Source organism: Lissotriton vulgaris, chromosome 4_1 (genome assembly GCF_964263255.1).
Source record: "Lissotriton vulgaris chromosome 4_1, aLisVul1.2, whole genome shotgun sequence".
In the NCBI taxonomy this organism is placed as follows: Eukaryota; Metazoa; Chordata; class Amphibia; order Caudata; family Salamandridae; genus Lissotriton; species Lissotriton vulgaris.
The window spans coordinates 382,836,588-382,851,373 of NC_141691.1; the positions used below are offsets into that span (position 1 = coordinate 382,836,588).

The window sequence follows — 14,786 nt, forward strand, 5'->3', positions numbered from 1 at the left end:
ATATTATTCTGTTTTCTTCTGTACTCCCTAGTTGGGGATGCTGAAACGGTCCCAAGTGTTGAATACAATCCAGCATCCTCTGCCTGTTTCGTTATGCTTCCTCATTCTGATGCAACAGAAGAGGTTATTGAAGAAGAATCAGAAAATGGACGATGTGTGTGAACATGAATTACACCATGGACATTCTTAACTGTGCTGGTGGGGTGGTGTTAGGATTCTTGGGGTAGGGGGGCGTTTAACTGATTAACCAGAAAATATTGCAGTTAACCAGTTAATAGTAAATGCAGTATTTGAACATTTCTATATAACTTGCACCTTCTGGCCTATGATCGCCCAAAAAGCTTTGTCTGCAATGCTGCTGTTTTTCTATGTATATTCAAGCACACAATACTCCTTTTTTAATTGTATAGGATATCATGCATGAATACAGACTTTGAGATACAACTTCTGCTTCAATATCACTTACATATTTGAGCTTAATAAAAAACGTTTTAGCTGGTTGACAAGGGCCTAACAAATGATTGTGTTGTGTAATCAATATATTATATTTGATTTAAGGTATATTTTTTCTAAAAATCCTTTAAACATCATGGACATTCTTGTTGCCTAAGCACAAAAGGAGTGATAGTGCATTTTAGAGTTACATACTGGATGTGGCTTATTTAATAATCTTGCAATTGTTTACAATGCGAAATTATAACAATCACATACACTTAACAAGATAACCATCACAAGACATTATTCAAAGTCAAAACCATAAAAGGTTTATGCATGTTTAAGTGTATTTACACAAGGCAAAAAGTAATTTGTTTGTTAGATATAAATCAGCATCAATCATGCATCAAGTAATGACAATTGTGAGAGGTAACAATAGAACAATATAAGGTAAACCTCCAAAGCAAGTAAATAGCCAGAGCTAAAGTATAGTTCAGCAAAAGGGCTGGCATAATTCTTCTTAGGTTACAAATCAAGGAAAGTCTAAGTATAAATCACTAGGCAGACCAGAGCAGAGTCTGCATAGTATAAATCAGCAGACAGATCAACATAGAGTCTGCCTTCGAGAAAGTAAGCAAAAAGTCAGGTACACGTCCCAAAAAGGGTACATTTTATAGCTTTCCAACAGACAAAAACACACTCTCAACAAGATGATATCTAGTATCTATTATAGAGGCAGATGTACGACCATGTTTTGCAGTTGCAGAGGAGTATTTGGCCCCTTTGCGACCGCAATAAATGTCTGGCCAATGTACTAACCCTATTTTGCGAGTCTCTGACCAATTAGCGACTCTTAAAATGTGGTTAGCGACTCGCTATTAGGAAGGGGCGTGCCAAGGGCTCACAGTTTACCACCCTTCTCTGAAGGGTGGTACCGCACTGGCAAACGGAAAGGGATCCCCATGGGACCCCTTTCCCATTGTGAATGGGCGCGCACATATTTTTTAAGAGCAGGGACCACTGCCTGCCCTTAAAAAATGAAACTGCAACGTTTCATTTTTCTTTTTTAAATGCATCCCGTCTTCCTTTAAGGAAAACAGGATGCATTTTTTGTAGACTGCTTTATTTAAAAACATGGTGGTCTGCTGACCCCAGCAGGCCACCATCCCTGTGAGTGCGAGCCATTCCTAATAGGGTCACAAATTATGACAGCCTCATTAAAATTCCTGAGGCATGCAATTTGCTACCCCATTGGGAATCGCAAACAGTGTCTGAGACACTGGTGTACATTGAATTTTGAAATTTTTCACAATTTGCAAGTCGCAAAATTCAATGGTCGTACATCTGGCCCATAGAGCTTTACTAATAAAGTAACTAGCACATAAGCCCATAGAAACATGAATGTGATACATTAAATAGGAAACCTTTAAGAACACTTACTTTCATACATAATTATGATAAGGCGTACCTATCAAACCATAATGAATACCTCTCTCTCATTAGACCTTAGACATGAGGCCTTAAATGTTGCAGCATTTAAATAATACCCAGCACAGCTTCTTTGTGAGGAGGTAAATTAAAACACATTTTTTTAAATCAAAAAGTAGACACCTTGTAAGGAACTTCTATTTTACATATTTTCTAAAATGCAAACATCCACACACAAAAATGAGTGTGGCAAAGCTTATTCATTGTAGAATAAAAGTTCACACTTTTTCTAAATGAATGTCAATACAAGCTGGCTGTGGCCTAGTCTCTGACTACAGCCTAGTTATGCTAAATTAAACACATTCAAATCACCGTTATTTTTAAATTAATTAAATACAGTGTGATACAGAGTATACCCTTAACAAAACAGTTTATTTTTATTGGTATGTGGCCTCTGAGGCTCTGTAATTTCAATTTCATTATTTGTATCACAGCATTCTTGGTCACAGGGTTATGGCCCTGGTATTCCTCATCTGTTGCAATTTAATGCTCTTCCTTTCTGTTTGCAGCTAACAAAGGTCTTCAAATGTGTTTTTCTCTACAAAGATGGAATAATGTACAAATGTTTAAGGTGCCAAGAGAGGCAGAATGTCATGCACTCTGCTCCCAGGCAGTTTGTGCACTGACTAGAATACAATTTTCTCCACAAAAAGAGCATTTTATGTTCAGATTTGTGAATGCTATACAACCTGCTATTCATTGAGTAGCATTGTTTTTTTCTGAAATGTCCTATATAAAAACCAAACTGACATTTCTTGCCTTCAAGAAAAGAGTGAATAATGCTGTAACAGAATATTCAGAAATGTGTGGCAAATGAGAATATCTGCATGCAGTCTTTTCGGAGAGTAAATGAAGGGATTCCTGCTCCAGAGAGGAGGTGCTGCTGACTGCATTTGAGAATTCTTTGGACAAGGACCACCTTGGCAGTGGTAGTGCAGTAGTTGGTTGGTAATAGAAAATCGTGTGCTTTTAGGAGATAGTGATACATCCTCTACTGAAAGTTAAGGTATTGGCTTATGTATAAGAAAATCAAATACAAAATATCAACATGCTAGCATATCATGGCCAGAATATTGAAAACCACAATGTGGTATATTGGTATGTATAGAATTAACTATTCTAAACTCCACATCTACGTGTCCTTAGAATGTATGTATCGTAAAGTACCATACCTATACTAATCTATATATACACTTAGCTTCAGGATATCATGTTTGCCGATATTCTTGTAACAACATTTTTGCGCGTCAATTTTTGAAATTCAATATTTTGGTACCACACCCTCCTAAATAAAGCAGTACATTCCAGTAGGCAATGATTGCATGCCAGACGATCCTGTACTGTCTCTTTCTTTGTTGTGGTTCAATGTAGTTGATCATCAGTAGGATAGTGAAGGAAACTGATACTTACAGAAAATGACAGCAAGCTATAACATATATCACCTGAAAACACGTCAATTCAATAATCACTTGATCATTTCAAACCCCGCACAAAACATACCATTAGAACTGTCACAAGGTGAATGCAAGAATGCCCAAACATAGATAGACTAGATTATAAAATGAGTAATGAATATCAATACAGATGGAAAAGTGATTCATTACAATGTTCTTCTGTGCTGCGGATACATGTAAGATCTAACTAAAAAAAGAAAAATGTGTTTTTCAAGGGGTGGTAAAAATCAAAATGAATGTATGTTAAGGTATAGACAAAAGAAACAAGTAAGTAAAAACGCATGACTCTATAATATATAATAGAAAATACATGCGTGAGCATGATTTCTCATGCATTAAACACTTCAAACGAAAACAGATCCCATATCTCTATTGGCCCCTTCTCTATTAAGTTCTATTTTCTTCGAAATGCTCAAAAATGTTGTTTCACGTGTTGAAGACATTGAGGTGACATCTTTAGCACTAGAGTGCTGTTAGGACATCATACCTAAACAGCATTAAGCTGACTCCTCACATTCAGTAAATATATTTAATTTTATTGGATTCTGTCTCCCTTTTTTACCAGCTCAGTACTTAACCTCCAGCTTTCTTTCTCTTCAACACACTCTCATAGAAAATAATGGCAGGGACTTAAAATAATACACCAACGAAAACAATGTTAAATAAAATAAATCATTTTGAGTTTTAAATTACATATATTGTAAATTTATATGTGTTAAAAATTATATTGAATGTAAAATTATTTTGATTGACAAATGAATACTTACATTTGTTTATAAAATAATTTAACCAAGCAAATAAGTTTTAATAAAATGAACTAATGAATAATTATTTATATGAAATTATTATTTTAATGAAAGTGAGTGAGGAATTTAAAATTATTTAAAATAAATATAAATGTAATTAATACATGTATTTATTAAACATTTAATTTGAAAAGTTAATGTTTTGCAACATTTTTAATTTAAGGTTAATAATTATTTTAATAAAATTAACATTTTTATTTTACATTCAACATTTGTTATTGTTTTTTCTTAAAGAAGTAGAGCATTTTTGTTGTATCTAGTTTATGGTATAAGGAATCTTTCCTATTTCTTTGCATTTGCTGCTCAGCCAATGTGAACGTGCTGTGTGGAATGTTGGTGTGAATGGTGATGTAATGGAATGTGAGGATGCCTGTGATGTGGAGTGTCAGTTGGAATATGGGCTGAGCAGCAGTGAGCTGCTCCTGGTGGGGCTAGTTACAGATCATCTTAAGAACTAAGAACAATAAACCTTCATCTTAAATCTACATCTCGGCTACTGAATCAATTCATTACAACATTTTGGTGACAATTTCGAGAACAATTTACAGAAACTTGGCGTGAGGATCTACTCTAAGCTACTATAAAGGAAACTTAACTAAAGAAACAAGTTGAGAATTTAGTCAAGAACCTGATTGAAGGATTTTAACGCCCTGCAGCCCCACCAGTGTCTTGTCTCATCGGACAGCCTATTGGCAGATCAAACATCCAAGTGTTTTCATTCAGTACATCTCAAGGGACAGTTTTTATTTCAGGTATGCTGAAGAGTGCAGCTGCGTGAAACTACTCTTCTCTGCTTTGTTAATTATATTTGCCTGGCAATGTTACAGCAGCAGATTTTCAAGTTATTGGCACTGTTGTGTACTCGTTATCTACAAACGAGGATGAGAACCGGCAGATCTAGCAATACTCATTCTGACGATGGGGACATTGGCCATCTGTGCAGTGGTGCATTGAATGGACAACTAAGTTTTAAGGTATTCCCTTAAAAATCTCAGGATTTGTGAGACACCATCCGGCAGATGCCCTTTTTGAGGAAAAACTGTTCAATATTGGATGCCGGGATCCTATTTTGAGTTTCCACATTTGGGATTAATGGTATTTTTGTACGGCGTATTGTTTTAATAGTAAACTTCCATTACCGTTACCAACGTGCACCATTCTAAAGATCCACGATAAATTCATATTCACAGAGCGCGCACCCGGTCACGCGAGGGTGCTGCTGGATGTTCTATATGTCTTTCTGCTGCCAGTCAGAATCTCTGGAATTCTAGCTGCTGGGGGACACTTTCGAACACCAACGCATCTGGAGCCTTCCGGCGTGTGCCAACCCTGCGTGCCGCCATCTTGATTTTGGAGCAAGCTGTCCAGTACCAGCTTCGATTTCTCCCAAGCTCAGCCGTCCGGTATGGTGGGAAGTGATGCAATTTCTTTTCCGAGGAGTTGCTTGATAGGATGTTTGTGTAGTGGGAAGGAGTGTTAAGTTGTGCTGGGGCATGCTCAGGTGAAACGCGGTTCTTTACTACTTTGACTGTCTGGGTCTAAAGTCTTAACTGTACATCGCAACCCTGATAATTTACTCTCCCAACTGTCATCGCTTATTGCTGCATTTCTCAGGGACAGGCACACCTGCGTAAAGTACCATGTACCATGAAGGTGTTAGTTTGGAAGTCATACACTATTGAATGGCAGTTGCTTTCAGTGCCATGCATTTGTTTAGCTTTTATTTTGCTGCAGTGTGTTTTTATTTTTTTCACCATTCTCAGGGGATCTTATCATGTTTAGGAGTTATTGCTAGCTTTCAAGTATTGTGTAGTTACTGGTGCAATTCTTCAATTCCTTTATTCACAGTTGGTTAATATGTAATTTCCTTACTCTGTTTCAGTCATGATGTTCCGTCCTTTTCTTGTATGCAAGTTTCGTGTGTGTGTGTTATTATTGTGAACTTGCTATCTTAAAAGGTTCATTGCAGCAGTGTCTATTTCTACCTGTGCGCAGGAGTCTTTTGCATGAAATTATACCTTTTATTACTGTCATATGAGTTTTTTTGTTTTGGTGTGTGAGAACGTATTTGTGTTTTCTGCTAACTTATAGGTTTTCCAATTATAGTGTGATGTTCCACCCGTAGCACAAATTCTTCTGCATGGACTTGTTCACCTATGTATTTTTTTCATTCACTTTAGTTTAGTTTTCAGTATTTGGTATGCTAATTTTCCTGTGTGGGAATTTTTCTGTGATTCTGCTTTTGTGTTAGAATGTATCAGTGACAGTGTGCTTTTTCACCTCTGCCAAGGTTCTTGTGCGTGAGGTTTGCCCTTGTTATTGTCACGCTAGTGTTCTATACTCTACAACTTGCTTGTGTGATCTATTTTTACATTTTCTTCTTAGTGTACCTTTGGGGATAGTATTCTTTTTCTTCTGCTGTTTTATTGGATTTTCGTGCTTTTTCACCTTTGCACAAGGTTCTAGTGCATGGAGTCTGCACTTATTTATTGTCATGCCCCTTGTTGATACACTAGTGTGGGTGTAGTCCACCTGTTTTTGCTTTTCTGCTTCCTGTTACATTAGGGCGTACTTCACCCACTCATTGATTCTCAGTAGATGCCCTATCCACAGGGAAGATGTGATGGGTGCAATTCACCCATTGCTTTATTGTCAGGTTTAGTGGTTGTTGTTTGCGTGTGTGAGTTGGAGAGTCCTGTGTGGCATATTTTTTTGGGAGTACACTGTGTTATCTTTGAGGTTGTGTCTTTTACTGTTATGGTTGGTGTTCTGTTTTATTTCTCATTTCCATGCTAGCCTGGCCGGCTGATGTGTTGTGCTGGTAACACTGAGCGTCATGTTTGTTCGTATACGCTTGTGGAGGGAAATATGTATTTTCACTTATGTATCCTTCCTTATTTGGATGTTATTTTTGGACTGTTTTGTTCCATCTTCAGCCCTTTAGTATGCAAGTTTTACCTTCAAATTAGAGCATTGTTGCCTTCTTATTCTTCTTGTTGGTATTTTCAATTGCTCTGCAAAGGGGGATATGTGTGTCACCTTTGGTAAGTTAATGCAATGTTTACATCTTACATTTGGCAATGTTTTCTTTGAATTTTATCTTATGTATTTGTATGCATATCATCTCATGAATTGCGTTGTGTTCCATCATATGCAATGTTTCCATGATGTGATTGCAGCATTTTTACATGCAAGTTTCTTTATGTAATTGCTATGCTTCCTTCTTGTATTCACAATTTCATATGTTTTATTGTAAAGGGAAAGATGTGTTGTATCTGGTTTATGATATAATGCATCTTTCCTGTTTCTCTGCCCTTGCTGCTCAGCCAGTGTGAATATGATGTGTGGAGTGTTGCTGTGCATGGTGATGTAATGGAATGTGCGGATGCCTGTGATGTGGAGTGTCATTTGGAGTATGGGCTGAGCAGTAGGGAGGCTGTTCCTGGTGGGGCTGAATACAGATCTACTACAAGACCATCTTAAGAACTAAGAACAATAAGCCTTCATCCTTAATCTTAGCTACTGAATTAATTAATTATAACAATTGTATTAAATATTTCCATGTACTTTACCACAGGGAGACTTCTACTTTGGTGTTTGAGGTCTCCATCTATATGTGAAAACTTACCAGAAGTAATTTTGCACTTGTAAATCCAGTTCTTGCTTGCACCATACCCTGTTTTGAGGGGGTGGAGACATGTAAGTTTGCACTGATTAGTAAATGTAAAGTTACTACTAGTTGCAGTAGTAGGTTTACACAAGAGTACATTTACAGTGTACATTTACCTTTGTGAAAAGGTTCCATATCCTCCTGTGCGGCATCACTTTGTATTAATAAGTACAGCTTTAATAACCTTAACGATTATTTAAAAAAAAATCTGAAACATGCCACAGTAGTCGGGCAAGAAAACAGGTTTTTAGCCTGTCAATATTTGCATTTTACTTTATAAAACTGTGGCTTCTGTTTGGTGCCATTGCTGTGCTGTATATTGGCTGTCTTGGCTGCTGACTGTCTTTAAGAATGGAGTAGACAGTCTCCTATTGTTTTGTTGTGACCTGTGCCCCATCCCTGTGACTTGACAACTGTTTTTCCAGACATCACAACACCTACCTACCAGAATGTTGCTCAGTAAGCAAATGTTTTTAAATGATAAAAGACAATTGTCTTTGCTCCTACTGAACCGTGGCAGGTTTTCACAGTATTGTTCAAGCACTCTTGTTTTGGTCTATGATCTCCCTCCCACCACTAAATTACTGGACCAGATATGCGCCAAATGATATACTTTTTGTAGAAAAATGTGAGGAAATTATGAATAACTTACACAAAATGTGCTTCGGACACATTGAGTGAAAATTGAGCACAAGGTTATAGCACTCGACATACTGGCTATGGAACTGGCTAGAAATATTTAGCTTGGCGCCATCTCCTGCAAGGCAATTACTGCTCGGACGAAACCCCGATGGCAAAAATAAACATCTGAAGTTTTGCTGCTGCATAAATTTTGAAAATTCACATAATTTATGTTATATGAAATTCCACAAATGTCATAAACTAAACAATGTGCATGAAAATAAAGAACATTTCACATGAGTCCCATACTGCCAATGTTGTAAGACAGATTTTCCCTGGAAAATATGAATTTCATTTAATCAAATCGTTTAAGCTAAAAAAAAAAACTACAGACCATCAAAGTGCCATTGACACTATTCACCATGAAATATGATCAAAGTCCTGGTTTTGTGGAGCATACCTTTCCCTTCAATATTTATCATACAGGAGTGTACCGCTGTCAAAGGTCAAATTCCTGTTTTTAAGAATGTTCACAAAATCCAGCAAAAATGAATTTACCTTCATCACCTGACATGACCGTTGCAAACCTGAACTCTCTTATGTGTTTCCCTGAGTAAGAATAAGAATAGGATTTCAAAAGGATTAAGGTGCACAAAACAAACCAGACACTGCAGGTGGCCATTTTTACAAAAGAAATGTCATATTAAAATGATATATGTCTGTTTGAGGGGTCCTGCCAGCTTGAAGCCACCTGCATTTCACACTCTCCTCCGGCACAAATCAGAAGCCCACTTTTCAGGATACATCAACCTACAGGCACCAGCTGTACAGGTCTGGCATTCCTGGCAGGTGTGACTGCTTCACTTTCCCCTGGTCCTTTTACTTGTCCAGGCCCTTGCAATGCCAGATGAAGCAGAGGAGAGAGATGCTGCACTAAGGGTCTCCTGACCATTGACTGGGTGTCTTCTCATCGATCCCACCACTGAAGCATTGTTCTTTAGGCAGGCAGCGGCAAGAAGACAAAATGGCTTCCAGGGCAAACCAGTGATGATGGAACAATTTTCAGAGTGGGGGTGCTGCCATCAATGTTACATCACTGATGTCATGAGGATTAAAAAAAAAACAAGTATCACACAAAGAACAAGTGTTACAAATGAGTCATGGCCATTGAGCAAGAGTTTTAAGGGTACAGTATGTACCTGCATTTTGGAGCACACCGTCACATATATTTTACTAAACAATAGCGGGAAAACACATTATCATATACAGACAGCAACATTGTAAATTGTGAATTGATACTTGTATAGCACACTACTCACCCGCACAGCACATTTCTTCTAGTGGCTGAGATACGAATGACTCTGGGAAATGTAGTCTTACATGCCAAGTGGTGTAATGTCTATAGGTCTGTGTGCCACCATGTCTGCTTTCTCTTGTGCCTCAACATTTGTTGTGACCTGACAGCTTCCTAGTTTGAAATGTTGTGCTCCGTTCTTTTTGATAAGCACTAAATACTGAATTAATTCCCTCCTGCTCATAGAGCATAGATAATGTTAACATTAGGACCTTGGATAAAGATGATACACCATGTGTCGTGTAGATTTCTACTCCAGCTGCAGCTTTCTCAACGTGGACTGGTAGTTTCTCATCGCGAGCGGTCGCGAGCATACGCGACCACTCGCAATGAGATACCTGACCTCCCTGCATTGAGAATCTCTCCGGGAGGTTTATTTTCCACGGTCACGATCAGCAACTTGATTTTGCTGATCGCGAATAAGGAAAAAGTCTCTCCGGGATGTAATTTTGCTCGCTCGCAGTCGCCAACTTGACGTTGAGGACCACGAGCAAGCAAAAAATTACTGCTACGCATGTTTGCACTGTGCTACGTGCAATTCGAATAGTGCGAAGTAGCACAAACTTAGCAAACTACTCGAGCGTAGGGTAGTACTTCGCCCAGGGTTAGTCTCCTGCTCAAGACCAGGACAGGGTTCCACAGTCTGACTTAAGGTACTGGGGTTGACTAGATCCTAGAAAAATTCTTGGCTTAACACCTGCACCCATGCTAGGTACACTTAGGTACATCTAGATAGGGAGGCATCGTAGGAGTACGCATCATTTATCATGTATTTTATATACTTGAATGTATTTATGATTTTAGTATTATCGTAGAACTATACCATCCTTTTACCTTCATAGTACTGTTGACCATGTATATCTTATATTGTCTAACTGGTGTTGCAGAACATCTATTTTATACCAGAATAACACCTTGATCAATAAATGATATTGAAAACGCCAAAGCCTGTTTCCTTCGGTGTATATTTCTGAGACAAACGAAGTAAGCACGAGAGACTGAACGAAAGGTAGTACATTGTTTCCATGGTCCTGAGGGATCAGGGTTGTCATGTTCCATGGTTGCCAAGAACTATTCCCTCCTTGGTAAGAGGAGATTCTAGTGGCCCTGTGAGCTAGCTGGTACGAAAGAACCAGCATACTCGGTGCAGGTGATCAGAGTTCGTCTGACACCAATCCTACAGTGTATGTTGTCTAAAAGTGCAGATCCTGTATGTTTTCTATAGGAACTACAAAACATGGCACCACCAACGTTGGTTGGGTACCTATTTAACAGTAGAATCTGAGTAGTTCAGTTGTGCTATACTCAGAAATTCCTATTCACCAAAAAAACTGAGACGTCTGGAGTGGGTAGGCTGAATTTCGCCACAGCTGAGTAGGCAAACATCCTATTTATTGGCTGTTGGTTAATCAAGCAAGAAGGACACAAAGTTCCTAAAATTGTGCAAAAAACCTTATCTGTAATTTCCTGGAATAGTACTTCGTCTCTAAAAACAATGACTGAAGACGCGGATAACGTGGGAGGAGTTGTGCTAAACCTGCACCTCACAGATGGCGAGAAAGATGCAAATGCAAATCCAATTGCTGAGAATTTTAGAAATGCAGTCACCCTGAAACTGCTTGCACATTGTTTAACACCTAGGGGTGGCATAGTCGCTTTACTTATTGAGGCACACAAATCATACAGAACAGAGGTATTCTATTCATGAGTTACATTCCCAGCAGCAAATGCAAGAACAAAAACATTTCACACCTACACAGAAGGTGATGCACCAGCGGAATACTGTCTATTTGAGGACATTGAGGTTTTACTTATGTACCAGGAACACTCATACTGGTTTAAAGGCGCCCTACCACACATAAGAAGAATAGTAAGACTTGGTCCGCTCGGAAGAAAAGGAGCGACATTGCCAATATTTGCAGCCTACACACCACATCCTGACATTGAAACAATGCCAGGACCAGACTCACTCACACTTCACAAAGAATAAATAAAACTTTATAGAAACATGACGTAATGCGTCATGAGGACATTCACAATCCAGCTAGCAATGGTAACAACTAATACAGCTCAAGTTCAAAACACAACAACTACAATATCACCACACACTTCTAAAAGTGGCACTTCTCCACTAGTCACAATGAATCTGCGCATACCATTGCGCAGCATTTATTCTCACGAGTTTGCACATACCAAGCTCGTCCCTGCACTCCTCTCACATCAGGAATTACCATGGACACACTTATCCCCCATGCATTCGTATGGGAGGGCAGGCCAGTCTCACCACACATACACAGAGAGTGCACGCACTTTACACTGGACCACAGTGAAATAGTGCGCAGAGAAAAATCATCAACACCAGGTTACAGAAACAGGCTAGGAGAACGCAAAAAGTTTCGGGGTGAATCTGCCAAAAGGGCAAAAACCAACACAACACCCTTCCAGCCAAAACGTAGGGCAGACCAATCACTCCCTTGATGGGCTTCCCTGCTTTGGGTGATAGAACACGTATGTGGGCCCGCAACAGCAAGACCAGGCCCTAGGCCATCCAGATGTCACAGGTCCTGGCCAATCCACAGAGTGGGGGGCAGTAACCCCTGGCCCACAATAGCCATTCTCCACTCTCCCTCTCAGTGTAGGTCCAAACTACCATTGGTCCTTCAACCTAGGGTCCGCACCCTCAGGCTGACCAGAGGTCATGGACAAGAGTGCACCATCTTATCTCTACTTTGGTGGTTCCGCACCCTCCCAGGGAGCACCCTCCAGAACACAACTCTCCCACCATTTCAGGACCTCTCTCCATCACGGGTCTACTGCCTGGGATCTACTTCACCGGATGCACTGGGGTCAGAGGCGAGGGCTCCCTCCCTCTGCACCCCCTTCCAGAGTTCTGCACCCTCTCACTGTAGAGCAGGGTCCCTTTCCTTTAAGATGGGCCCTTCCTGCTCTCAGGGTAGTACTACCATACTCAGCCAGGGACCCTAAAGATCCCAGCGAGGCGTGCACCACCCCTTCTGGGAAACACAGGGTCTCTTCACTTTAAGTTGAGTCCCACCTGTGTTCACAGGGGTACCCCTAGGAGGCAACCCGGCCAGGACACTGATTACAGATGCCCTGCCTTCCAGGTCAGGCTATACCCTGACCCTGGCTTTCCCCTCCTCGGGGAATGACCTCCAGAGGCTGCATAAATTGGTCAAGCACTCTGGGCGGTCAAATGCCCAGCAAACCAGGACTTCACGGGGAGCACGCATGCCCCCCCTTGAGGGTAACACATCACTAATGTGTCATGTGACAGTCTGCCTGGCTCTAATCTCGCAACCTCCTGTCCTCCCCAAGGGGAGAAATAGTCATTTTACCAGCATTTTCCGATTATGATCCCAAACATTTAAAATATACATATGTGCAGGTAGCCCAAGCTCCAGGATTATACAAAAACCATGTTGGATGGGATGAGGATTCAAACCACTACCTTATTCCACTAAAACAATCCACCTGTATCCTATAAAGCAAGAAGCTAAAAAGAGGCCAGGGAGATCTTAGATCAACTTAAATATCAAGGGGTGATTGACACTTGCACCTCTCAAATGATAACCATTTGTTTCCATTATCAAAACCAGACATTTCCTATCATTTAGTTTTAGATTACAGACAGTTGAACACTTACACTAAGATATTTGCAGTTCAAAATAGTGCAGCATTAATGAATAACATTGTGCGAAAAAATACAAATCAACAATAGATAAACATAAAACACTTTGGGAACAGGTGGTGGAGTTAAAAAAAGAACTACCAAGTGCTCATGTGATAAACACACTGAGTCATCAAGGTGATGGCATTCACATTGAAGGGGGCTGTACGCACGGCTTCCCATAGCTGCAATCACGGATAGAAGGTGAAATAATGATTACAATTATTGCTACATGCAACAACTTAGCAGTACCAAACCTTTTTCCACTCCAGTACTCCTACAAGTTAGATTCAAACAGTGTTCCATTTGCTCAAATTCCTGGAGTGGGGGATAGAGTAATACCAAATATGGATCGAAGGTTAGGTTTAGTTCTAATAGCACATGAGGGTATATTTTCTGCACACGCAGGGGTTTTTGCTACAGTTTCTCTATTGAAACAACACTACTGGTGGCCTGGGCTAAGAAGGCAGACTAAAGACTATGTCTTAAAATGCACCTCCAGTGTAGACACAATTATTAATATCAGACAAACCACAAGCATGTGTTTATTTAGACCACTGTGGCCCCTTATAATCTGATGCGGCTTACAAGTATATCATGGTTGCAGTTGATTCCTGCTCTAGGTTCCTATGGGTGTGGCCCCAGCGCTCGGCTGATGTTCGATCTGTTATAAAAGATTTGTGAGTCTTTATGTGGACATACGCAATGGGTACACTTCATTCTGACCGTGGCCCTGCGTTAAGCTCTAGGGCTTACAAGAAAGCTACGGGAAGTCTCGTTGTAGCATTGCGATACTCCTCTCTGTACCATCCAGAGGGAAATTTGGTTGTGGAAAGGAAAAACCGGGATTTAAACAAGCTTTAACAGCTAGTGTATTAGGCTTGGGTGGAAATTGGGTACAACATCGGTATGGAGTACAAAGGGCATTAAATAATCAGCCAAGAAGCTCTCAAGGGGGTGCCACTCCTGAAGAGGTCCCTTTTGGGATGAAAATGTGGGTACCTGATCTTGATTGTGAAGGCACTGTGGCGGATAAAAATCCTTTTGACATCCATAAACGCTTGGCTGTGTTACAGGACCTGAACGAAACCAGGGTACAGCTGAATAATGTCAATATAAAGAAGAACACCACTGGGGAAGTGAAAAGTGTCACAGCAAGACCTGTCTGTATAGCGGACAAAAAATAATTTGGGCTATCGTACAGAAAGCCTGTCCTTGTTCTGGCAGTTGAATGAACAAGAACAGTACTTCTGCCACCTCTTGCCGGTAA

General features: G+C 40.0%; 1 protein-coding gene across 1 annotated transcript in view; it reads left to right on the forward strand.

Annotated features, from left to right (window-relative positions):
* The window catches only part of LOC147718779 (sodium/hydrogen exchanger 2-like), a 537,314-nt gene extending 535,915 nt beyond the window's left edge, over positions 1-1,399 (forward strand). Inside the window, exon 11 of the mRNA XM_086918760.1 lies at positions 32-1,399. Coding sequence (XP_086774886.1) covers positions 32-162 — 131 coding nt within the window. The 3' untranslated portion in view covers positions 163-1,399. The remainder of the gene's footprint in view (positions 1-31) is intronic.
* The last annotated feature ends 13,387 nt before the right edge of the window (positions 1,400-14,786 follow it).